The sequence below is a fragment of the Trichoplusia ni genome, chromosome 1 (assembly GCF_003590095.1).
Source record: "Trichoplusia ni isolate ovarian cell line Hi5 chromosome 1, tn1, whole genome shotgun sequence".
NCBI classification, from domain to species: domain Eukaryota; kingdom Metazoa; phylum Arthropoda; class Insecta; order Lepidoptera; family Noctuidae; genus Trichoplusia; species Trichoplusia ni.
In genome coordinates this window covers 21,526,495-21,554,313 of record NC_039478.1, presented here as the reverse complement: position 1 = coordinate 21,554,313, position 27,819 = coordinate 21,526,495, and the positions used below count along the sequence as shown (strand labels likewise).

The window sequence follows — 27,819 nt, the reverse complement described above, 5'->3', positions numbered from 1 at the left end:
CAGTAATACGGCTATTAGGGTAGGTCTCGTCAAGTAATGTTCCCAACAACATTATCACAAGAATAATAGAAACATTAGGGTGACAGCCCTAGCGATTGGCACCCGATATATTGCGTCATTGTAGGGTGACCATGGGTTTTGGATGTAGTTCACATTTTAATTGTTTGTAGTGAGATTACGCTGAATTTCAAGACAGATATGCCGTCGATAAGGCACGTAATGATAAACGTGATAAAAAGTATGACTTATTACATGCCGTCGGTAATGCACATAATTATAAACGTGACAAAACTGTATGTCTTATTACATTTTGATTGATGAGTGATGAAAATGAACATGTCTGTTGAAGTTACAGACAAGTTACGAAGCTACAAAAATCCGTAGCGAGTAAGCTTATGTTTTATTTTTGGTTTAACTTACAGATGACTATTGTTTACTGTTTAAGCTCGCATATTTTGAGATTAAGTAATGATTATATAAGTAACTTACCATAAATACCATCCACGAATAATATGACTTAAATCCGTAGGTAATAATAAATGCAGCGATAAATTAGTATCAATAAATTAAGTACTTAAATACTTTTTACTAGAAATAATTTAATTAAAAGTGTGTTTTCTATAATTGTGATAGTCATTTGTCCCATTCCTTGCTAAATCCTGGTCACCACACATAGGGTCTCCACCTCATCAATTGGCGCGGACATGTTCGGATAGCTATAATAAACGCGGGGGAGGTTGGTACTCTCGATGTAATGGCGCGGTACTTCCGGTACCACTGATTGTCCCTTCGATTGCCAGATTTGAGACAATGTCTGGAAAGACTTATGCTTGATTGAATATATTTCGTTTATTTTGGGCTTAAATAATAAAGTTAAGAAGTAATTGTAGGAAGGAAGAATTGTAAGGAACTTATCGGAATAGTCGGACTGGCGACACTGAGGATTCAGCACAAATAGACCAAGTCCGCAAAAAAACTTGTCACCCATCAAATTTTTCACCGCAGCAACATAAACATAGCGTTGCTTAACCTCATATTTGCACGGAACACTCAGTTTTGGAAGCGCGACTCTCACTTCACTAGTTCCTTAGTACAATTGAATTTAAATCTCTGATTATTATTTACCCATTGTGTCTCTAAAAATGCCAGTATTATTTTTAATATTGTATGTTATTGTTTGTGTGCCAGATACAAGCTACTCGTACCACCCGGCGATACACGATGACACGTTCGTGCGTCGGAAGCAGAGACGAAACCGCACCACCTTCACACTACAACAGGTAACTAACACTGTGTGTAACTAGTAGTATTACGGCGACGGAAAATTCATGAAAAACACGGTTTTTGGAGTACTTAATCAGCTCATGATTAAGGACTCCGGTTGGGCCCGAGACTAGTCGGGCAATCCCGATAAATACGCGTGAGTAAACCGTTGCATAATTTAATAATTAATCTTTCTCACGATAGTTACTGTCAAAACACGGATTCATATTTAATCGTTTGTCGATTCCACTAGATTGCATTAAGTAGCTGTTGACAAGCACATGTCAAAAATATACTTAAAATTCTCATTTGGATTTACGGATAACAAAGGAAAAATTTTAGAATACTTACATGTTTTGAAAAAAAAAATGGAATTGAAAATCGGAATTAAGGAAGCGAGATTCCCTTCAGATTTTTTGCGGTCGTATTAGATTAGGTTAGATTAGAATATTCTTTATTGTACACCATGGAATTACAGCAGTGATTATTATTAATCACAATTATAGGTGGATCAGTTAATTATAAATACTAATTTGTTTCAGTTGGAGGAGCTGGAGACGGCGTTTGCGCAGACGCACTACCCCGACGTGTTCACAAGAGAGGACCTCGCGCTTAAGATCAACCTCACCGAGGCTAGGGTGCAGGTCAGTTGATACGATTGCTTTTGTAATATAAATACGGGTATATAAATGTCTTACTGTCTGAACATGGCTTCTTCATGAACTTGCTTTTTTACTGGTTGATAAATACTGTCCTAGTTTGCTGCGTTTCCTTGATTAGAAATGTATGTACGTATGTATGAAATTACTCTGAGTTAGGTATATTGTAAAAAAGTGACCAGATACTATGCTGTGCAGTTAGTTGAGCCTTTGCTTCACAGCCTACGGGGTGTTGTCAATAGTTATTATTGTTAGACTTTCAAAAAGTGGTCCTCTCTTACTCTTCTTAATAAAACTCACTTGTTAATCTCACTTAAATAAATGGATTTTGATTTTGATGACCTATAGTTATCCTCGCGATATTTTGTACCGTTTGTCAATCTGAGAATAATTCAGTAAGAACAATAATATTTATAAAAAGTACTATTTTCTCGGCATTGATTTCGAAAATGCAGCTGCATAGCATGGAACTATCAGACAACCACTTCATAAACCAAAATACATGATCCTTTAAAAATAACATCCTAATTCTATTCACTCAATCATTTACGATGTCAAGCAAGCAACATAAAGAGTTGGATTTACGTCTTGCGTCCCGCCGCGTCACGTAGCCGCGTCCGCTCCAATAACGTCCACGTAACGTAGCCTCGTAAAACACGCCTTATCACGTTTAACGTCAAGAGCCTTAAAATTTTCATATGTCATATATTTTTACAGTTACGAGATCCGCAGTTAAGATTTTTGGTACTTTAATACGGTTTGAGCTTTGCTAGATGTGGGATTGAGGTTTTCATATTTTTATTAAGTATTTTTATAGTTCAGTAATTATGAGAAATCGTTTCTGAGGGACTGCAATTTTTCAATTGCTTCAAACGGTAAAGATGTTAAAGTAGTACGAGTTCGATCCCCGTGTAGGAAAGCGTTTGTGTGATCTACAAATGCTTGACCTAATTCTGGATGTCTTTGTGCATGTGACTTGAAATCATTTGTGAATGTTTGGTAAACCTCCGCGGCACAAGGCTGCAATTCCTTAACGCGAAATTTTTATATAAAAAAGAAGCACTTAATTGAATAGTAGTTGGTAATTGATCCTTTCGCTACCTCATCTATCAAAGGTAGCATAATATATTAGTTAATACCATTCCAGAAGTCAGTCTACCATGATCTTTTTTAAAATTCATCGAAATTAAAAAAAAAAACACCCATAAAAAAGTAATGTATGAACGAACAACCACGTTCCATTTATAAAGTTCAAATTCAGTATAAAAATCAATTTAGATTCAATATAGAGTTTGCAAACCGAAATTCATTTTCGATTTATTTTTTCGCATAACGTGCAATGCGGGGAGTGAATGATATTGAAATAGAGACCGAATCTATGAACGTATGAATGTAATGCGAGTGGCTCGGCACGAATGATGATGCTATCGGGTCAGAAAGCCTTTTTGAGAAATTGAGGTTAGCAATGATATTTTTCTTTAATATTGAGTTGCATTTTAATTTTAAACTTTAAGGTTAGATACATACATAAACATAAAGTTCTAAGTATCTGCCAAATTATCATTCATCTCCTGGTGGAGTAAAAACGGTTATAGTGCAAGTGGAACCGGTATTTTGGGGTATGTGTTACGTCCAAATGTGCGATTTTTTTAAACATTGCTTCATCACTCGAATGACAAATTAAATTCTTGTCATGTAACCCCAAAATATTTTAATTTCCTATTCCTGTCTTGCCATGTAAAGCACTTTATCTAATTCAGCTGCCTCAAGGCTCCTAGTTCATATGTATAAAACAAGCGGGTCGCAGCAGCAGGCAGAACGAAGCCCGGTTTTAGGCAAATTGCTCCGCGCAACCCTGTTTTATTTATGTCGAAATAAAAATTGCCCAATTCCGGCGGTTGTACCACAATTTAGAGGCTCCGTCACTTGGGACCGAGTGCTGTGCTGTATGTGCTGAATGATAATACATATTAAGTGTAATTCGCGTTTTTATTATTACGATTTTGAGAATTAAATAACCTGGAGGAGTTGTTAAGGTTAGTTTAATACTGTTCAGAAAACAACGTATGAGATAGATGCTAGATATGCAAGACGTGACTATTGCACCCCATGGTTACTTTTAACATCACGTTTGTGTAAGCGGAGTACTTATTAAGAATTACTTACCTAAGAAGCGTAATTTCTAATAGTTTCTTAGTTACTTACCTCAATATAATAACTTCATTCCATAATATTTCTAAATCTATGTATACAAAAAACAAAATCTTTAGCTACAATAAAATCTGAAAATACCCGTTGTGACACAATTCCCGGAAAACAACCTCCAAATGAAAACCTATTAGTATAAATTAGAGTTCTATTCGCGGCCTTACAGCATCAATAACCTGTCCCTCCACACGAGTGGCAGTAATTCTAAAGTTCCAATGTAATAACGGTCACATCAAACGCCAGAATTGACCGGCCCATCCCGGTAACACAGCCAATCGGCGTAACTACCGAACTAAGACAATATCCAATTTCGTTCTACCGTCGCGTCGAACATCCACTTCCATTAGTTAACTGCCATTGTCAAAACCCACTCTACTCTAGTTCGTTCCCAAAACCACCAAAACAGTTGAGAATTGAACATGTATGTCCATTTAAGATTGGTCTTCGATAGTTCATTGGTTTGTTCGGTTATCGGTGTAGGTGTAAGTGTTGCGGGGGGTGTGGGAGGTCAGGTGGGGCTGGTGGTCTGTAACGCGTTTAAGTCGCTCATCTCGGAATGGTATTACGGTATGAGGCTGTTACCCGCGCCCCGCTAGCCCCCCCGCCCCGCGTGCCCCGCGCGCACCTAGTGGCACGTGCTGTTCGGATTAAGGGTTGTCGCTCGTACAAACACTGTGGAGGCATTTGATGCATTGCGATAGTGGTGGCTTTAGCTAATTGAATGTCAGATCAGCCTTGAAATATCTTTAGGAATTTGTGATTGGAGGATTCTGTTTGTTTTAAACGAATATCGTTTAGTTAGGTCAGAAGTATGTGGCGGTAGTTAAAGTGAGATTCAAGCAGTCTAATTAGAATTTTTAATTGGGTTTGTAGCAAATGGTCCAATCCCATTCAATATCAATGGACTACCAAACAGAATTAATAAGTATTCTTACAAATACTTACATCAATTTCAAAACAAAACAATACATGTAACGGTAGTATTCAGTATTTTTTATCACATTTGTTTATAAAAAACTTAAAAAAAAAAAGGTTATCTTAGGTATTCACAAATTTCTCAAGAAGTTTTCTCCAAACGACCACAGGCCACAACAATACCTACCGCGGCAGCCCTATAAGAGCTTGGTAATATAATTGAGTCGGCTTTCAATTTGATTCGCATCCTCGCCCGGCTGCAGAGTGTCGGTGATAATTCGCCCGAAAAATATAAAAAGGAAGCTTTTGGGAGCAGCTGTCCGACATATTGGATTACAGCGAGGTGGGTGAGAACGCGCCGCCAATACCTACCTACATAACTTCTGATTGGGTTATTCTGCTATTGTTTATTAATAATAATTGTTTAAGTAAGACCAAAAACTATAAATAAAAATGTTAAAGAGCGGTTTTATTACCCGTATTTTTCGGGAACGCCTGATTAGTTATGGACGATACTGGAGCCCTTATCAAGAGCTTTGTTTTAAGCATTTATTCTAATATTATTTCTGATAAGGTTCATTTTTTTAAAAGCTTTATTTAGGTACCTGTCCCTTTGTTTGTAAGCAAATCGTGAAAGTTAATGTGTGCTGCTGCTGCAAATAAAATGTGATGACATGAAGCTGCACTGATTTTAAAATGACAATCGTTTTGGAGTCGTTTCATTCGTTTTGAGTACTCCTCAATTCATGAGAGACACGCTTGATGGCTTATCACCTTTTATCAGAAAACGCAAAAAGCAAACAAACTAAAAAGCTTATTTTTATATATGTAGTTATATGATTGGTATAAATAGAATTATAGATACCTGGCCTTAAGGATTCAGCTGCAAAAAACATTTCGCAAAAAGCGATTGTCTATAGAAACTTCATAACCTGGATTCCTGGATTTTCACTAAGTATCGCATTTGATACAGCAGAGAAAAAGCTAAAGAAAAGTAATGATACTTAAAAAAAATACTCACAAAAAATAAACAACAGCTCAATTAAATAAAAGATGGCACATCAAAAAAAATCTCCTCAAACAAAAAGTATATCAATATTTAGTCACAAAAACAAAAGAATTCACTTGAAAAAAAATTATAGCTCCCCCATTGGCGTGTAGGGCACTTGTGTAAAACAATAGGGTTGTCAGGCGTGTAAACAACACAGCGACACAATGCCACTTGAATTGGCGAGGCACGAGTAGGGTTGTCAATGAGTACTTAATTATTATTGTGTTGGTTCAAGTGGTGTGTTAAATGTTGCGATTATTTTGTAAAGATTGTTGTAAGTTTAAACATTATTTACATTTTATTTGATGAAAATTTGTTTATTTGTAAAAAAAAACAAGCAAACGAATTCGATAGATATGGATTGAAATAGATAATAATTTCAGTCTTATAGATTACATTGCCTTCAAAATGGTTTTCTTTTTAAAAATGGTTGTCTGCGTCTTAAGTTTTAGTAAAACACACAAGATAATTATTCTTACACATGCTGTATTAATTACAATCACTATAAAATAACACTTAAAACTTTCAAGTTGACTAAAGTCCCGAATAGTGTTGTGTATATAATGAAGCCAATTAACCGGAATCCCGAGGGGGCAACCCTACCGGCGTGCGACCCGGTCTAACGGCGCGGCGTATCGAACTTTTGTCTACAGTTGTACACAAATTGGGGAAATACACGGGGATGTATTGTGGACAGGCACGATGAGGTTACGACTGTTTATTATTTTTCAGTAACTAGGTTAATGGTTGGTCTGGATGTAGACACAACAAGTAAACTATGGCAGCTTAGACAATCTATAGTATATTAACAATACGTACAGAACGTGTTGCATGATTGAATTAATTTATCTATGAAAGATTGTAGTTTTGAATTGCTGATAAATACCAAATTTCAAACATAATGTCAACATTATTCTGGTTTATGTCATAGAAACATTTTTTATTAAAAAAGACAAATAACTTTCTATAACGGCAGGGAGATGCTTTTATCTACACAAAATATATATTTTTATCGACAATTTCAAGTTTATTCACAAAAATACCGTCATACATCATATTGTTCCCATAAATACTTTTGAATTTGAACGTTTTAACCCTGACTTTAAAAGCGTTACCGCTCCGAACACTTCACAGTACGTCTCCACATCTTTATTTTTGTATTTTTGACACTTGACGCGGCGGCACTCCGACTGCTGTACTTCATCAATCATTTTCCTCCTCAAATCAAATCAGGGGTGAAAACACGTCGCATTCCATTTCCAAGGAGGTTGGATTAAATGCTGCTTGATTGGGCACGTTCCTGTGATGAAGAGCATCTTAACAATATGTCTTTTAAATGTAATGTAAATTTTATATTACATTTAAAAGTTTTTCTTAAAAAAGCGACTACCGCAGTAAGGTATTTAATGCTTGTGCCGCGGTTCTTTCTCAAACACAGGTCACAAGCACAGAGATATCCAGGCTCAGGACAAGTATTTCTGGATCACATAAACGATTGTTCAACGCAAAGATCGAACCCACGACAAGTGGCGTACAGCCACTACAACCACTTGGCTATCCGTGCAGTCATGAGTTTATTTTTCTTTTTGTTATATTTATTTCAAGCCGTAACCGAATTAAACAGTTTCCATCAGGATTGTAGCAGTTTAGAAGTTCTTTTAGAGCTTACATTGCAATAATATTGGCTTGTAAATTAATGTCCCAGTGTTAGGCAAAAGCGTCTTTTGATATACCTAGAGAAAAAAGAACAAAGCAAGTGTTCGGATAATTTTTGATACTGTTGAAGTTTCTTCACTAGTAAATGGAATTTAGAAATAAATATTACCCATCTTTAATACCTGTCCGATTTCTATTTTCGTGAAAGTGTCTGGGTCTGTTCTCAAATGAAACGGCTTTTGACCTTTTTACAGATCAAATCTATAAATAGGCCGATCTATTCTAGGTAGATCAATATCGCAAGTCAATTGAATGTAAAGAACAGTGAATAATATAATATATCCTGGGACAACTCACACACGGTTATCTGATCCCAAGCTAAGCAGAGCTTGTGTTATGGTAACCAGACAACTGATAAACTTACTTATATGTTTCTAAATACATACATATTATAGATAAATTACACCCAGACACCAGAACAAATAATCATGCTCATCACACAAGATTTGTCCTGGGCGGGAATCGAACCCACGACCTCCGGTATAGCAGTCAGGGTCGCTAACCACTAGACCAACAGGCCCGGCAATGAATATATGACAGTGCCAAGATATGGTAAATTGGGTTAGTAGGAGACAGTTTAGAGTGGGAAGCAAGAAAGTATTTGCTCTTCTTTTTTATTTAGTCAGAGGGATCCTCATTGACACACACCGCCTTGGGGATGGAAGTGGGCAGTGTCAGACTCTCACTAACTAAACCTGTACCGCCGTGCAACGTCTGCCGCATTCCGTCTGTGCGCAGTACCTAATGCATAGCAATCGATCACTCACTGATATGGTCAAAAATGAACATGTCTCACAAGCCAAAAAAATACTCTCCATATATGCCAACTTTAAACCAAATTACGGGATTAACTAAAGCATCCATATCCTTAAACAACCTACCTTCTTCTTGACTTACTTTACCATTGTGGTCATAGAACAAACCTTACCAATAACCTAAGGCCAATCAAACACCACCAGCCAAACTCTCAGACACGTGTCACAACAACAGCGAAAAATTAAATACAATTTGTCGCAACACTATCCTCGTGTGACGTCACGTGACACTAGTGCAGCCCTCGCCCTAACCCTTCCGCGGCGCGTGCATCAAAAATTAACAGTGACAAATATTTGGTGTATGATATACAATTATGACAGTGATGGTAATTGGTTTATAAGAACAGTTAAATTCAGGTTGTCATTATGAGGGTTTGATGGCGGTGTTTTTGTGATTAGTTGTGTTTGTTAAATTGAAGTCATTGTATTAGGTTTGTAAAAGTTTTTGATGAATTGGCTTTAATCGAGACTCAATAAAGAAAAGATTGGCTTTATGGAATAGGAAGGACATATGGAAATGAAGAAGCTAGGAAGAAGAGTTTAAGACAATTTGATATTAAGAAAGTAGAAAAAGAAAGGCTTTAAACACAAAAAGGTAGAACAGTTCGAAATTTATAGAGTTCACATTTTTATGTAACATTTCCATAACACTGATTTTGCAAATACTTCTAAAACCATTTCTGATCATAATATTACTAAAAACTCTAAATACCTCCACCCAACCCTGTAAAGGTTAACCAAATATCATAATATATCCTCCACAAAATTAGTTAAGAAACTCCTAAATACCGAGTTACAGTCGCGTGTCATCGCTGAGTGCAACAGAAGCCTGCCGAATGCCGATACAGAGATAATTCGTCAGTAAACACGTTAACTCCGATACATCTTCCATTTTGCACGAATTACACCACTCCAGCGGAATCTAATTACTTATAGCGGTTTCTTAGAGTTACGAAATTCGGATGCGGTATGTCGGTAAGCGTTTTCGTGAACTTAGAGGGCTTATACAAAATTCTGTGATATTGGAAAGAAAAATTAAAATTTATGGGAACGAACGGAAAATCGTGGAAGGATTTGGGGGATGCCTTTGCCCAGCAGTGGGACACAGTAGGCTAGAAAAAAAAGGGAATGGTATTTGTTTTCGGCAAGTCGTGACTTTGACTTGTTAGTTCGATATAATAAAGAGATTTGTTTGTGTTACAGTTTAAAAAATTGCAATTTATCTCCAGAACTGTACCTAAATATAATGCTATGAAAAAGTATTTATATCGATTATGTATGGAGATTGGAGATAGTCGGTCTAATTTCTAAAGTTTTCTGCTAATTGTAGCATTAAAAGCTAATAAGGAAAACACACGTTGGTTAAACTTTGAACACGATAACTGTCATAGGAAATGCAGGCGAAACCAGCGCTAGCTATCTATAAAATATATCAGAATAGAGAACAATTTCCACTATTAAAATAGGTATATCATTAAACATTTACTCTTATATACTTAACAACCATTCCTTCAACAAAACCAAAATAAAATACTGATTTTATTTAATACCACATCGCCTTTTCCTTCATCGGTACCTAAGAAAGCTTCTCGCGTCTTAGTGGGGATAACGTTAGATTTGCCGGATCCCGAGAGGGGGGGGGGGTGTAGGGGAGCAATTTGCCCCTAATCATGTGATGAAAAACTTAGCGGTACCGACATTACAACGATTATGGTTCGTGAAGATTCTATCTAATCAGTTTTGGGAATATGCTCGGTAATTTATTATGATAATTTTAGCGTGTACGGGATTATGATGTTACGTCTCGGTATTTTTGGGTTAAACTTAGTCCTTGTGTCTTAATTTTGGGTGAATTTTATTGTTATAACAATTTTTATCGAAGTTTGTTTTACAACGAGTAAATTACCTTAAAGGTATATAGAGTATCCTATATGCACAAATTTTCTATCATACGTTCGATAAATAAAAATAAATATAAAATGCTCAACATGCTTAAAAACATAACCGTACACACACATAATACACAACAAGCTCCTATTAACTTAACAATAAATAACATACACAAAAAAACATACATTTTTAACACTCCCGTAAAACTCGAACGTTCATCAACCAAAACAAACCAGCGTACCGTATAATCACTTAACGTAACCCCCCCTTAACATACGAGCTGTCACTTAAAACGAGTCGCGAAAACATTCCCCGCTACTTAAACAGTTTCGCCGCGGTTTCTTAACATATTTCCATGAGTCTTTAACGTTAACTTTCACGTTAACTCCTCGTATGAAGTGTTTTAAAACATTACTGCGGTGACGCAATTAAGGAGAAGTTTCGTTTAAGTAGGTGATGCATGGGGGTTATATTTTAAGTGGCGAGTTTGAGTTAAACTTTTTTGGTTTGAAATTAAATTTCCTCTCAACCTGTCTGCGCTTTGAAGTTTGTTTTATAAGTAGTAACTTTTTAATAATTTAATGGACGTTTTACCTGCTTGCTGGCTGAGAAATTAAATCACATGTCGTCATTTATTTTAACATACGTCACTCACTTTAAAATGGATACTTTGTGCCTATGTGGTAAGTACGCAACGCAATGAACCTTGAAATAATATAATGGCCAGCAATCTAGCTCTTTAAACGGAAATTTCATTATTTATTAGAAACATGATTTTCATGAAGTACTATACTGTAAGTATACAGAAAACATAGTTTTTCAAACTCTACAGACAGCATTTATTCGCGATTTAATTAGCAACTTATAACCCAGTAGCTAATTTTGGAGTAAAACAAACATTAATATTTTTAAAAGAAAAACTAACAAATTACATAAAAAATGAAATACACTATTTGAATAAAAAAACTTCGATCGACAAACACTTCCCGTGGTACTTCAGCCAACAAAGTAAACCTAATCTAATATTCAAAGTCCACTTAAAGTGTCTTGCAACAAAGGGTGTAATTAAACTGGCGTTCCACACAATACACGATATTTGTTATTATTTAAGAGAACTCAATGTGCTGTTTAAACGACAAACAATTCACACTTGCTAACAGAAGGTAATTACCGCTCCCCCAGTGTGTAGGACCCCTAATGATGAACCGACCAATTTGTGTTGACCCCTGTGTGCATGAGTTACATTGCTTTGTAAAAAAAATATTATAATAAAAAACAGGCCTAATAATGTCTGCTCGTATAGAAAAAAGGCATAAAGATGATAATTTTTTTTTGCATATAAATTGAAAGACTATTATTATTTCGTTCAAATGTCTTTTGGAACTATAATTATTGTAAGTTGATTGGCGCTGTTTTTCTTGACAGTTTCATTTCAGTTTTCATATTTTATTTTATTTTTCCTTTTCAGTCTAAGTGTAGCCGTAAGTCCTAAGCCGTAATCGAAAATAATTATATATGATTATCATAACATGTTATTTGAAACCATGAAAGCCTTGAAAAGTATTTAACCATAAAATTCCATAGGCTATATTCACGTAACCAAAAAAAGAAACGGTTATGTATTCTTCGACGTTTTTCACGTAGCACAAATTGGCGGGTCCACTAACAGTGGTTTTTGTCCAATGACATGTGTTTTCGTATCACAATGGTGCTATAGGGTGGCTTGGTTTGTAAATCATGACGTCGGTAATTTAGCGTTGAAAAGTACTCAGGAATTGTTTGTAGGTGCTAATGAGTCACTCGTTACTTGTTTATAAGTCCTACCCCATTTATAAATAGTATTTCTGCATGCAATTACGATAGGAACCCTTTCAATTATCGTAGATGATCGAAAAGGCATTTTTATAAATCAAAACAAAATCAAGTTTTTATTTCATGTAGGTCGTTTTCACGGAACTTTTAAAACGTCATAGACTTAATGACACGATGCACGGGTCCAAAATGACAATACTATTTTGAAGAATCTGCAAAAAAAATCCATTAATTCACATTGATCTACAGCGTAATCGTATTCCAAAGCGTTTCATGTCGAAGAGTCGTCCATTTGTATCAAGCCTTCTTTGTAATTTTCAAACGAAATTTAGAGACTTAAATTCGAAAATAGGAATAATTTTCATGAAATAACTTGTACTACAAGCAAAGTTAGGGCTATATTTGCTGAACCTAATCTGAGTACTTAAAAGCGAATTATACATGTCAAAACTACACACACACAACGTACATCTAAAAAATATTTTAAAAGAACCACAAAGAACTTCTAATACTCATTCTATAACAATAAAGTTGAAATCATCAGAATAAGGGTCCGGAGGGTTCGACACGTTCAAATATTAATTCAACCCTCGTAAGATAAAAACTATTAGGGCGGGCCTCGGATTATGGCCAGATTATTATTTTAACGAAATTAGCTTACTGCCGTTAAGGGACTCTCGTGCTCTTTGGTCCAAAGACTAAATTGTAGACTCGGCTTTCGTAACTGCAGAATATTTTGCCTAGATGAGGTATCTTGAGATTTGAAATTGCCTGTTGGCATAGTTTAATATCTGATGTAGTTAACTTTATCTTTATATGAATTGAGTACTATTCGGATAACTTAAATTCCAGCGTTAGAAAAAAACCTAACAATAGAAAAAATCATCTTCTATTCCACTATTAATAACAAACAACTTATCGATAGCTTGTCTTACTATCTCTGTAAACATATGGAATGCGATGAGAAACTACGTAATAAGTAAGTATTGAAACAGTTACAAAAATAAAGAATTTAAAATGCCATCATAATTTGATGTTCACACAGTTTAATGCCTACTCTCGCCGTTCTCCCCATCTGCCTCTAGATTTTGTAGCACTCACCCAACCGGGCTTATTAAAACTAAATTGCGAAAATTGCAGTGCAAATGTGGCCCTGACGTATTTTGCTAACCGGCTTACATACCCCATTATAACAAGATCTGCCGAAGCTTACATTTAGCTTGACAACCGGTATCTTGTTAATCTGGGCTTTATTATGAGTCGACCAGTTTATCGAGACCTTTCGTAGCAAGTTAAGTGTGTAAGTTGGAAGGTCTTGTGAGTTGGTTTTTAACGTGCCCCTTATGCGATGATCTGTAATCTTGGAGTTATAAGTACAAAATAGGGTGGTAATGATGTGCTGTTACTGGATACAGTGTTGACAGCCCGCCTATTGAGGATTACCCCGACAATGGACTATAAATTATATTTAGCTATATTTATGGTTGGAATAAAATTTTATTAGGTTTATGTTGGTTTTTACAGAAAAGTCTTGTCATCACATTATTGGGATATAAAAATTGTTAGATGGACGGATAATGGGTAAGTCTGAGGACGGAATCATGCATTACTTTTAAAAAGTTTAGGTTAAGATGAGTCGAGTTGTGTGGATCCTTCAGTGTTGTAAATCTTACTCGCTCTTGACCGGTGAGCGTATAAAAAGGCCACATATTATCATTACATTTGGGTAAAGACTTTTTGCAACCTCTCTAACTTCTGACCAATTGAGAAGATTACCCCGATCTTTATACCTACTTACATTAACATGCTGCCCCCTTGTCATCAGGTGTGGTTCCAGAACCGAAGAGCGAAGTGGAGGAAGGCAGAACGCCTGAAAGAGGAACAACGGAAGAGGGAAGGGGATGTGCTCACCAAACGGGATCCCGCCGATGATAAGGTACTGGAGTTGTGCTGATTGTAGAGAACCTATTGGAAAAAACATGAAAGATGGAGATTATAAGTTTGTAGTCTCTGTCAGCGCTATTGTAGCTCCCAAATGGATTGCAAGATTTTCATTTTGTTTGTAAGTGTTAGTCAGGAACATATTTCATAAAAATTGGTCGAGCTTTTTAAAGATGTGGAGGTGAAAGATTTACCGTCGGGGTTTTTTTTTTAACACGTTCAGTCTAGTCCTGTTATATCAATATGAAAGTGTAATTGAAAAAAAGGAATCTTAAAAACAGTCTTACCTATAGTACAGGTTACTTTATACCAATATTATTTTTTCGCAAATCAGGGCTCATCTGAATGTGGTATGTCTCGCGGTTCGGCGGAGGCCTCCCCGGTGTCCGGCGCGGCGGGCTCTCCTCGCGCCTCGTCCCCCGTCACGCCGGGCTCACCGCGCCGCTCACCACTGCGGTCGCCGAACCGATCGCCCAACAGATCGCCGAGACATGAAAGGTAAAGAAAGAGGGGTCATCAGAAATCTTCATCAGATATTTCGTATTCGTAAAAGGAAATAAAAAACTCTTTTGGGTTTTAGTCGATAAAGTCTATTACCCATGTTTCACCTCGAAGGAGTAAAGGAAGTTTGTAAAAAAATAATCATTCACAACATAAAATCTTTCCTTTTCAAGATATGATGATGATACATTTATCTTATTGATGGACTGTTTTTTTCTGTTTATTTAACTTTAATCATTATTTAATTACATACATTTCTTAATATTATACATCGCTTGGAAAATGTATAAAAATATATTCAAAGATTGACTCACAAAAAAATGACTTTTTAAACTTACCTACTCATATTTTTCTCACACAAATCTCGTAAACAGAAGTATTTCAGTAGTAATGGCTTCACTTGGTCTCAAATTTCGTTCAGAAAATTATAATTGATACCGTACAGTACTACTTGAATGAAACCTGTACCTATTCCTCATTCGTGACCAGGTCTGAAGCCAGCTGTCCGTCACCAGCGCCGTCGGTGGGCAGCGCCAGCTCGAGAGATGCCGCCATGGAGCAGCGCCCTCCTCACCATATCTTCTCACCCTTCGACCAGTGAGTATTATATTCTGGTCATATATTATTATACAACACGAGAGAGAAAAAGTGATAGTTTCTTTACATACATATCAGCGATACCAAGTAAACACACTTTTATGAAGAGTGTTAATATACGAACTAAAAAAGGGACAAAAAATTAAGACTTTATCCGAATGTTTTCTTTAAATAGACTATCTGTTGCACGCGACTTTGTCCGCGTAGTGATGAAGATGTAATTTAGGAGTTTCAAAACTTTCCCCAATTTTTATAACATATTTAACACTGAATGTAACACAGAAATATTTTTTCAAATCGGATCACTACTTCCTGAGATTATCGCGTTCAAACTAATAAACTCCTCAGTTTTATAACATTAGTTTAGATAATAACATGGAAAACATTCGTCATATGTAAGAACGGAACTTATCGTGTACCATAAAAAAGTTATAAGACTCATCCACTACAAAGATATTCTTAGCCACACTTACTATAAACTTCCTAACAACACCACTGTAGCACAATACCACGACGTTCGTTAGTCCTAATTAATAGGACTATTATCCAACAAACTTTGCTGATCCGTTTTAATTAACCAATCAACGTAATGCTTTATTTAAATACACAAAAGTTACGAGCGGTTATGACAAGTGTAAGCGTGTGTGTTATGTTACACGATACCGGTGGAAGCAGAAGTCTTGATGAATATTTTTTTTATGGATTGTTGGTGTTTTTAAAACGTGAATTTCTGGAGAAATTGTCTATTGGAATAACTATCTTATGTCATATAAGATACGGTCTAATATAACAGAGGAACATATGACAAAGATTTCCTATTTACATATTGACTGTCATGTATGTATTGTTCGTCGGTCACCGGTCATCGGTAACCTTCAAGACATACAAAGTTCTAATTTAAATAAATTCAAAAATGAAATTCACCAACATGAATATTTTAAGGGGTTTCGAGGGTGAGGACAGCTATTAGTCTTGAGTACATTATTTAATTAAATAAACTACCTTTAGAGTTTATTACTTGTGCTTTTTTATAATATATGTGAATTTCTATTTAATTCGCACTCCAGGGGTCAAAAGACTTACAATTAACAATTCTAAAGCGCATCCTAAATCTTTGATTAAAGATTTTGTCTGTGGCTAGCTTAATCAAATTCTGCCAATTAAACTTTAACTTCGCATTTCTTTCCAATTGAAACTTCTGTTTTACTTATCACAGTGCACCATCGGTGGTCTTATGACGAGCTAGGTTTATGAAGGCAATTACTCGATTAAGAGCGAGCTGCCCGCCCCGCACTAATCAACCGTAATTATATTGCGCCTTCAAACTGAACTATTACGAGGCGAATGAAACTGTTGACTTTTAGAAGACTCTGTGCTTCAGGACGTTTCATGTGTTTTACCCCTTTTTATTGGAAGGTTATTTGAGAAGGAGTTTGAGAGGTCACTACAATGTAGTGTATAGTTTATGGTGTTTGTGACTGCAGCATAGTAAAAAAGATCACTAGTATTATTAGTGCCCAATCAAAGATACGTTGAAAGAAAACTCTTCATTGGCACATATAAAAAACTAGCTGTTGCCCGCGACTTCGTCCCCGTGGGAAGAAGATATAAGTTATGATTTATACCTGTCCTATTTTTTTTTCACATTTTCCTTTGCAACTTCGCTCCTATTAGTCGCAGCGTTCCTCGATTAATGGTCTATTCAACACAAAAAGATTTTTTCAATTTGGACCAGTAGTTCCTGAGATTAGCACGTTCAAACAAACAAACTCTTCAGCTACATATATTAGTAAGTATAGAAGTATAGATATGTCGCGGGGAGTTTAACAAACATTCACGTCTTGTCCTGAGTCTAGGTATCGCAATAAATGATTGAGTATTCAGTATCTTGGGACAAGCATTTTTTACGCGTTGTTATAACGATGACTTTACCGCTTAACATTCCAAGAGCTCGAAACTAATAAGGAAATTTACACTAAAGAAACAGCGAAGTAGATTTATCTGTCTCCACAAACAGCAACAATCTCATCGAAGTGCAATGATACAAACCATGTAAAGCGGGCATCAGTGACTGATTGACATTGATTCAACGTCGACCAATTTAAATTAATTTGTTGTAACAACAAGTTGCCGGCGGTATGTAGGCCACAGACAGGCACACGAGTCCAGTTCCAAACGTGTCGAAGTCTGGTCTAATTGTTTTGAAGTCTGTGAAGGCCTCGGCCACCGGTGGCCGATGAGGTATTTTTTTGTAAGATAACTTAATGCCAGGTTTTGATATATTACACGCTCTTTATAAAATACGCTAGATATTATATCAAACTTTCTGAGTTTTTTACGACTCGCAAATCCGCAGGCCCGTCAGCTTATAATTAAAAACTCCGGTTGAATCATTATAAATACGCGTGGGTAAACTTTTGTATTATTTCGGTATTTCTAAGTAACCACTAAGGCTGCAATATTGAATGTATTCAAACATCTAGCTATACAGAATAACACTACAAAACTCAAACATCTCACCAATGTTTAAGAAACTTGAACTTACACTTAATTCACCTTATTTTCATTCATAATTCAACTCCTGTCTCCAATAACTCGCGTCACAGCACAACTTCGCCGCGGTCCCGTCGAACTCTAAAGATTGAGTTTAATCCAATCAGTAGGAGTTTAATTGTCAATATTAATTAATAATCATCTCGGCCTAACTCGGTTTCACTTGAGAAATTAACTTGGAAAGTTCACGACTTAATTTGTTAAGTATCGATTAACTTAATTAGGTGTTATTAAGATTGATATTATACTGTGTAGGATACTGTTCTGTAAATTCAATTCATCCGTTATTAAGTAAGGTAGGTATGTAATGGATTTTGGTTAACATGGTCCTTATTTAGGTATGCTTGAATGATGTGTTTTTCCATATACAAAATTTTATATTGTTAGAAGAAAAATTAACGTACACTCGCCACTTAAGTAACACTTAGTAATAAACTACCATTCATACGAAGCTTGTTATTTCCCGCATCTATAAAACTTAAATAAATATTACTTATTTGTCTTCTTCTCCTGACGATTTCTTTCTAAACAATTTAGAAGTAGATATGAACATAGCTTGAAAGTCTGACAGCCAGTCTAACCAAGGGGTATCGTGTTGCCCAGGTAACTGGGTTGAGGAGGTCAGATAGGCAGTCGCTCCTTGTAAAACACTGGTACTCAGCTGAAACCGGTTGGACTGGTAGCCGACCCCAACATAGTTGGGAATAGGCTAGGCCGATGATGATGTGAACATAGCTTAGGAAGTCGATGGGTATCGATGTGCTTAGTAACTTTTGTCCCTGTAGACCAAGTGATATTTCTACAAACCTTAAAACAACCATCGCTCAAATGTACGGAAATTATTTTTGAATTTGATAAGTGACGAGACTTTGGAATTTTCATTCATTTAAAGCGTTTTCCAGTGTGGAAGATTCTAGCAAATCATTTGATTTATTAATACTTACTACAGTTTTGTCATACAAATAAAAACTGCTTTCTCTCTTTCTACATTCGTTTAGCCTCCTCTCTCCCTCACACAAGCCTCTCCCAGCATCCGGTCGGACCGGACGCTCTCTAATGCGATATGTAGCGAGCTTATAGCGCCAGCGGTGTTATCTCACTTGTTCCAAGCTGTTCCCAATCTTCGTGATTCCCAGTTTCCGTATTTTTCTGGGATTCCGTGATTTTTTGGGAAGAGATTTGTTGTGCTAACTGCTGGTTTTTGAGTTTTTGGCTGTATAGTCATTGAATACACTATTGACAAAATTCATTGTTGTGATGATATGTAAATTAGGAACATTTTTTTTTCTTTTAAAAAACTACTTCGTTCATTTTAATCCTCGTGATGTGACGGGTTTCACAAATATTCAAGACATGTTCTCAGTATAAGCTTTCGCGTATCGCACATCTGCTTCTCCTATGCTATGTGGAGATCGATCAAGCAACTTGTCGCGCCCACTAGGTTTAGCGTGGTGACCAAATTCAAATCAGCAAACCGTGCAGTCAAACGCAATATTTCTTCCTGACAATCTCTGTCCTACAGTAAAAATCAAAGGGATATTATTTTCTTTCTCATCCGCTTGGATTGGAATAGAATATAATATAACTAACGCTCACCATAGAAGTAGACAACCAGGATGTTCCGAGTCGGTGTAATTAATTAAGTTCTAATTGCAAAATTAACAAATTTTCTTCGATGACAATTTCAGAGGAAGATTTTTATATTTTCAATCAGTCAGCATCAACATCATAATCAATATATGCCAAAAATTATCTGTCCCAGTACTAAATCAATTGTGTACCACTTCCAGTAATATAGTTCCTCTAAAAGTTAGTGTCAGTGACCTTTGTGAGTATAACCCTAATAACAATACGTTCCTCTCCTATCACTTATAACGGCTATTATTTAAATTTCGAACGAATGGCGGCCGGCGCGTGCGCATCACGATCAATTATTTAGTGGAGATGCGACAACGATGTATGATGGAGATGTCGAGATTGTAGGAGTTCTTTATTTGAAATTTTGTGAACTGAATGGAATTTGAAAATTTAAATTAGTTGTAACGTTCATATATTGAACGAAACCTGAGTGCAATTCGTTCTCGAATGAAAATAAACAGTTAATTATTTAAATTAGGGCACTATGTAGCACTTCAGCAAGTCAAAAGCCATAACCAGATTCGACCTACCTTGCAAATTGAAATATACTTGAAAGTTTGATTCCTACTTTAAATAAATATTTCTGTAATAAATACGACCATTTTTTTGCTTCTAGGTATAATGTAACTCAAATAATATCGTATTTAGTAGTATACAAGTAAGTGTGTTTACCTAGTCCCTGCACATAAAACAAGCTTTGCTTTAAGGCTAGGTGGCACTGCGAAAAAAGTTCTAAAAAGAATCTCCGTGATATAAAGTATACCACATCCAAACATTACCGATTCACGTCCACCAGCCCGTTCAATTACACAGAGAATTCACACGCGCGATGAATTATCATAATAAATGTATCAACGTGAACGCGGCGCTGAATCAATTGTGTTTACTTGTATTCAATTACATATTATATTCTCTCACTGTTTGTTGCAGTGTGGATGTTTTCTGTTGGTGATAAAAGTCTTAAAAAGAGATGTTATTGTTTACTTAAAATATTTAAATTGTACTTACTTGATAAGCTTTTCAGGGTAAGTTAGCCAAAGGCTAAAAATTTAAAAATATTGCTAAGACTTCGCTGTCTGTTTATCTGTGTGTCACCAAGCTGTATATTTAATTATAGTTAGACAGTTCAAATCTTCACAGGTGTATTTTTCTTGCCGCCGATAAGAAAAAATATAATTTGTAAATCCATTCTCTAGAATAGAGAATTTTAAACAGTTTTACCTTTGGTATTTTTATGTTTGTTCGACTCTTCTTGATGGTACGGATAGGCGAGTGGTTGAGGTCCACGCTAAAACGCCAAAAACACGCGCGACGTGTCTAGAAGTATTTGTGTGTTCTTTGGGCATCTTTGTGCATATCACTTGAATGTTTGAGAAACTCCCGTGTTACAAGGATTAAATTTATTTCTGCGGGACCCGTTTCTTTTTAAATTCGTCGCGTCACAGCGTCTGTTAGTCAAACTTATTCCGGCTGTTACAAATAGTGCTAAAATCCTATCGAGGACGTGAGTCATGTCCAGTAATTGGGCCGCTACGCGTCTAACCAAATTAAAACAAGTGAACAATGGCACAGGAATTACACCCGGTTTTATTATATTATTTTTTTAAAACGTCATCATCGTGATATTTAATTAGGAGCGATTATAACCCCATCAGTTCGGGCAGAGAGCAGAGATAGTACAGAAGGTGCAGTTAAATAGATACTCGTATGATAGAGCTACACTGTTGTTAAAAGTAGTAATATATTGTTGAAAAAATACCGGTTAAGTATTTAACTTTCAAGATTTAAACATATGTGATGTAGTAGGTAGGGTTGCTATCTTTTCGGGCATTTCCAGATTTCTCATACTATACAAGGCATCCGGAGAGGGTCTAGGGGTGTTTTTGTAGTACGGGTTTAAAAATTTAAGGAATTGAAACGCCTGCTAAAAATTTACTGTAGTCTACATCGAGATTAATCGAAGAACTGTATTTATTTAAAATCCTATTGATATTTATGGGTTCTGGACTCTAAAAGCCTCGGTTTTCCCGCGCTTTGCTCTGGTTTCTAAGTTATAACGATGGCATATAACAAATAACACAAACTTGTCTCAAAATTAAGGTCACACCTTTATTTAAAACTAGCTGTTGCCCGCGACTCCGTCCGCGTGGTTAGAAGATATGAGTTATGATTTATATCTATCCTGTTTTTTCCACATTTTCCATTGTATCTTCGCTCCTATTAGCGTGATGGTTTATAGCCTAAAACCTTCCTCAATTAATGATCTGTTGAACACAAAAAGAATTTTTCAATTTGAACCAGTAGTTCCTGAGATTAGCGCGTTCAAACAAACAAACAAACTCTTCAGCTTTATATATTAGTATAAAAGTATAAATTAAAAGGAATCTTTTCGTATTTATTGAGATGAACAACTTACCCAACTTATACTAAATACACATTCAGAAAATCGATTCCTAAAACTCTTCATAACCCTTCTACTCTATTCACATTTGTTGCACATTGTTGTTCTGTTCTTCCTACCTAGTGTATAGTCATGGTTGTACACAGTGCAACTGTGCCTTGTATGAACGCGTTTCGCGCAAGGGTTGTGCGACCCGCATGCCTCTCTAATTGTCCACATTAATATGACAAATAGGTTTACGTTGAATGCAGCGAACTGTGGTTTTGGTGTTCGAGTCATACTGATTATATTAATATTAGAGATTCAAAAGTCAAACTTGGTGATTGAACCATAGTTAGTTAATCAATCTCTAGGAAGACCTGCTTAAGATGATATTACAAGGTGAATATGAAAAGCCTCTGTCAACAACAATACCGCCTTTATATCGGTCTACGGGTTTATGAGCTACGATGCCACACATAGAGCTCATGAACTGAAAACGTGAAAACTGTACCGATTATGGCAGAACATGTTTAAGAACCATCGCTAGAAACCCCTCTTTTAAATTTTTGTGACATCATTAATTCGGTATACTAACTTGCGTACAAAGAATCTAGAGTCAAATATATTTTTAATAGGCCAGCCCAACCATAAATAAATAATTTATATCTATAGTTTATTCATCACACAATGCGATTGACGTCGAGTGTCGACATAAGTTCGTTACTGCGTTTGTCGACGCGTGCCTAAGGGATCACCGAGTAAATTCGAAAATTATTGTTTGAGTACATACACTGCCGGCAATGATATATCACTTCTGATACTACTACTGGCTGGCTACGCAATGTATAATAACTAGCACGAGATTTTCGCTTACTGCGTTTCTCGAGGTGCGCCTAAAAGCTCGTTCTATTTTGAGAAAAAAATCTTTCGAATTGTAATATGTACAATGCCGGCGATGTCTCCCAAGTTTTAGCACCGGTAATAACCGGCATCGCAATGTACTAGACGTCCGCGACTTTTACCGTTAGTGCGTATTTCGAGGCACGCCTAACAGTCTGTTGTGAGAAACATCTCTCGACTACATACATTGCAGGCGATGTCACATCACTTTTGATATCAGTACTACGTGGCGAGGCAATGTATTACAACTTACGCGATATTTCCCGCCTCTGCGTTCTCGACGCGTCTAACTCGCCTTGTTTGACGCGACGTCATGCGACTAATAGTCCGTTTGTGTTTGACGCCTACGGCCTGTTGGGGGTTAGAGTGCCATTTTAATTGTGTAGAGATATGTAGCATATGGATTTGTGATATTTATGCATGTTTGAAACCAGTATCATTGATCTTGAGTAATAAATCTATCAATAAAGTCAATTTTTAAGCTTAGTTTTTTGAGACCTATAGGAAGGAAAGGAACTTTAATTACCATATTCTTACGAATAAATAAATCCGTATCTCTCATTTTAAAGGCTAAAATCGGAACCCTATCGCTAAGGCTCCGCTCTCTGTTCGTCTGTCCATCAGTTTGTCACCAGGCTGCAAATCATGAACTGTGATAGCTAGTTGAAATATTCAAATATGAAGTATTCTTGTGGTAGCTATAACATTAAATAAAAATCGAAATGAAGGCTTTATTGACTAAACGCCAAGCATTTTCTTTAGATAAAACATATCTGGCAATTAAACATCGGCTTTTAACATTAACACATAGTTCTTAAACTTCTAGCGGATACATCTACGACGCTACTTTATTAAGATATTAACAATAATATAAACCATTTATGTTCAAAACTACCATTTAACTCGTCCTTGCACCTTTAACCCTTGGTTAATGATAAAGCCTCGCCCACAACGCGGCGTCGATTGTCGCGTTAATCGCATGTCTATTTAAGTCAATTCGACGCTAATTAACGTCGTAATGAAACGTTGAGACGCACTCCCATGTACCCTACTTTACAATGAGGTACGAAGATGGTATTGCTTTTATTTTAATTTTAATTTATGTATATTACTTCACAATTAACCTAATAACAAACTAAATAGATAATATTTCTCAACTTTTCATACAATGCCATCTAAGCAAAGCTTGTATGATGATAACTAGTCAAAATCTTGCTTATATGTTTCTAAATGTAGTATCATTTTAGATAAATAGCTCCTATGCAAGGAAAATAACTAACTTGTTTTTAAGCTATACGAACAACATTTGTATTAACATCTAAGTTAGTCTGTAAGATATGTATGTATCTTGGCCTTAGTGCTTTTAGTAGCGTAAAAATAAATGATTAATAATTTCATCATCATCATCATTCACTATCATTTTAACTAACGTCGTTAATTAGTGCTGTGAACAAAATCCTTTTTAGTTTAAGTCGATTAAAATGAACTCTACGTTTCTTCTAACCCCTCCAAAACCATTTGTACAACAAAGATACATGTCACGATCATCGGTCAACTATTTTTCATGTGAAAGCGTAACAAACAAACTTACATTCACATTTATAATATTACTAGCTGTTGCCCGCGACTTCGTCCCCGTGGGTAGAAGATATAAGTTATGATTTATACCTGCTCTGTTTTTTTCACATTTTCCCGTGTATCTTCGCTCCTATTAGTCGCAGCGTGATGGTTTATAGCCTAAAGCCTTCCTCGATGAATGGTCTATTCAACACAAAAATCTTTTTCAATTTGGACCAGTAGTTCCTTAGATTAGCGCGTTCAAACAAACAAACAAACTCTTCAGCTTTATATATTAGTAACAGAAGCAATAGATTCCAGATTATATTATTATGTATAGTACCTCAACTTCTATACCAAGTTCCTGCCAAATACCGCATCGTTCCGCGTCACCACCGCGTTTTAAACTGCCACAGGCTCACATAGTCATACGTACTGTAGCGAGTACGTCGGCATCCGAGCTGCATGATCCAATTGCCGTCCGCTAAATTGATACTCTATTTGGCTCAATTAAACATTAATTAATACCATTAATGAACACTGAGCCGTTCTATTGTTCTGCGTTGAGTCAGAACGCGCGAGTGTGAGTTTGTTGACTATTTTTTGAGTTATTATAGTTCTGTTTTGTGGGTGATGTTGGGTAGTTACTTATTTGGAATGTTTGGAGAGTTTACAATTATGTTCAGCAACCATTACTTTCATATAAAAAAATAAACAAATTTGTTTTTAATTTCCTTTAAAAAGCCTCACCCGACTTTTATACGACTGAAATTAGCTGATTATTTAAGTGTTTTTTAACGATACGATACAACATTATCATTTCAAAAATAAAAGCTTTAAGTCTGTTAACATTTTCCTGATTCTGTCTGATTTATTTACTATTATTCTATTTTCTCACGGGTGCTTATTTGATTTTTGTATGTAATGCACTTAATTTGTTTCTTTATCAGCGGACAGTCGCCCACCGTTGGGCAGACTCCTCTCCAATGCTTCGCTACTCTGTTCGATATCCGGTTGGTGACATTTAAAATAATAATAGATTTATATTATATAACAATAAGTAGAGGTGGATAATTCGTATTCGTTAACTTTAACTGAAAACAAAAATGTTGTTTGACTCAATACCAAAAAAAATATCACTAAAGACCTTAAAAAATATTTTCCCATACTTATCAATAAGTACATTTAAAAGTCAACAACAAAAAAGCTCATATTGAAAGCATGATCTTTATTGGAAGTATTTTAAAAAACTATTAACACTAATAGTTCATTTATCACAGCGTCGTTTATAAATCAACATGCCACGCTCGCCCAAAACGATGCTATAAAAATAATGTCACACAAACAACGATTTAACACCGGAACCGATCTCAATCAAATCCCAAAAATCTCTCGGACAATAGGGAGCATTCACACTAGCCGTAATAAATCGCGGCGACCCGTCGCGACGCGATTAAAAAAGCGGCATGTCGAGGGTGTGTCCCTCTGTCGGAGTAGGCGATCACTTAACGCTAAATTTGGTAGAATCTGGTGGATAAACAAAACAAGCGCGCTTGCCACGTGACCGGCGCGAGCTCTAGTGGACCCATTCGTGTTCAATGTAGCGTAATTGGATCTTGATTTAGTTGTGAACACTGAATTAGGTTTAATGACTCATTTAATGTTGTAAAGATACGTCTTGATAGAGTCATCTGAGAGTGAATTGCGAGTATCGTTCAACCTTTAAAGATTCGGCTTGCTTGCGAGTACAGGATTACCTAATATTGAGTACCTACCAAATAGTAATTTATAACTTTACTGCCAGTTACTGCCACTGCTTATTATTGCCAGTTCTCAAAAGCCTCTAATTAGACGGCGCAGTGTTACTTTTTTACCATTTTAAATACTTCCGTCAATAGTTTTGTAAAAGTCGTTTTGACACGCAAAACGCAAAAAAAAACTTTTCAATGATACAATATTTAAAGTCAGTATGCATTGTATTATATATTTAGTATTTTTATAATAATCTTAAAGTTTTTCTCATTATCCATTGCACAACAATAAAGCCGCCCGCTGCGCGCTGCGGGCAATTGACAATATTTAGCGATAGCGCGCGCGTGCCGCAGCGACAGTGTGAAGTGCCCTTTATAATGGTAATACGGAAAATATTTTGTAACTGATATTTTTATTTGTGCTGATGTTATAGTAAACACGAAATATTCGATACAGGAATATCAAAATAATAGGATAGATAGAGTTAAATGTATTAGTATAACTTGTGCAATCGACCTTAAATTGGTTTTGATTTTAAGCTAATTGTTTTAATTAAATACAGACACAGTTAACGAAAATAGACCTGTGTCTACCATATTTACCGTAATGAGTACCATATTTCCATGGCTAAAAGAAAAAAACCCCTTTTCAAAAAATAATCAAAGCTCCGCTCTATTGGTCAAAAATACCCGCAATTAAACAATTCAATGAACCATAAACAATTTACAGAGATTAGTAACGCCTGCATACACGAGCTATGTTTAAGTGGTCATAAAAAATAAATCAAATAGTCTATTGAACGGGTTGAGATTCCGTCAACCCTTCAGCGGCCGGCACGGGGCAATGCGGGCGAATCAGGGGTAATTATGAACAAAAAAAAACATTTTTTTTTAGTTTAATATTTGAAGGCCAGTCAAAATGTTAGTAGAGATTAATTTGGTATCACGTTTCAATATTTATAATAATTTTGTCTGAAATTTACTTTGTTTTTTTTTTTTAAGAACTTACTAATTTTTTACCATGATCTTAAGCGGCGCTTAAATATGACGTTAGTCTGTTAAAATAAAATACTACATTTTAAATTCAAATACCTGCTTATGCGTTGCTTAGCTTATATACGACCCACCGCTGGGCATAGACCTCTTCCCGTATAGGGAAGGTTTTAACATTGATGACCACGCTAGCTCACTGCGAGTTGGCGATTTCCGAATCCAATATTTGTAATCTAGTTTTCTTAACGATGCTTTCCTTCACCGCTTTTCAGTGGTGTCTTAGAATAATATTATATTAAGGATGTACATATTATAGCTTTACTGTGCCCGGGATCAAACCTACACCTCATGCATAAAATCGCAAGGACACCACGACACCCCGAATCATTAAAGAAATAAAAATACAACCTAAGAACCACCTTAGTTGACTAGAATAAAATGTCTACACTTGAAACTGCCAAATTGGTAAAACGTTAAATTTTAACCGAGTTCACAGTCACTCGTTACGATAACGAAACTAACGGAAAACGATGCCAACACTATCTAAATTTCTTTTTTTGTTAAGCAACTCTCTTTGATAACTTAATTAAAGGAATAGTTACTGTATAACCTGGGCATCAAGGTTAAAATTCGTGTGGTTGGAGGCGAAGGGGTGTAAACGTTGCCATGGCAACTT

At 36.0% G+C, this 27,819-nt stretch overlaps 1 protein-coding gene across 1 annotated transcript in view; it reads left to right on the top strand.

Annotated features, from left to right (window-relative positions):
- LOC113499170 (dorsal root ganglia homeobox protein-like) overlaps window positions 1-27,819 on the top strand; it is a 57,168-nt gene that overhangs the window by 7,986 nt on the left and 21,363 nt on the right. The window contains exons 3-7 of the mRNA XM_026879535.1: window positions 1,189-1,280; window positions 1,806-1,907; window positions 14,155-14,265; window positions 14,605-14,768; window positions 15,261-15,368. Of these exons, the coding sequence (XP_026735336.1) occupies window positions 1,189-1,280; window positions 1,806-1,907; window positions 14,155-14,265; window positions 14,605-14,768; window positions 15,261-15,368 (577 nt within the window). The remainder of the gene's footprint in view (window positions 1-1,188; window positions 1,281-1,805; window positions 1,908-14,154; window positions 14,266-14,604; window positions 14,769-15,260; window positions 15,369-27,819) is intronic.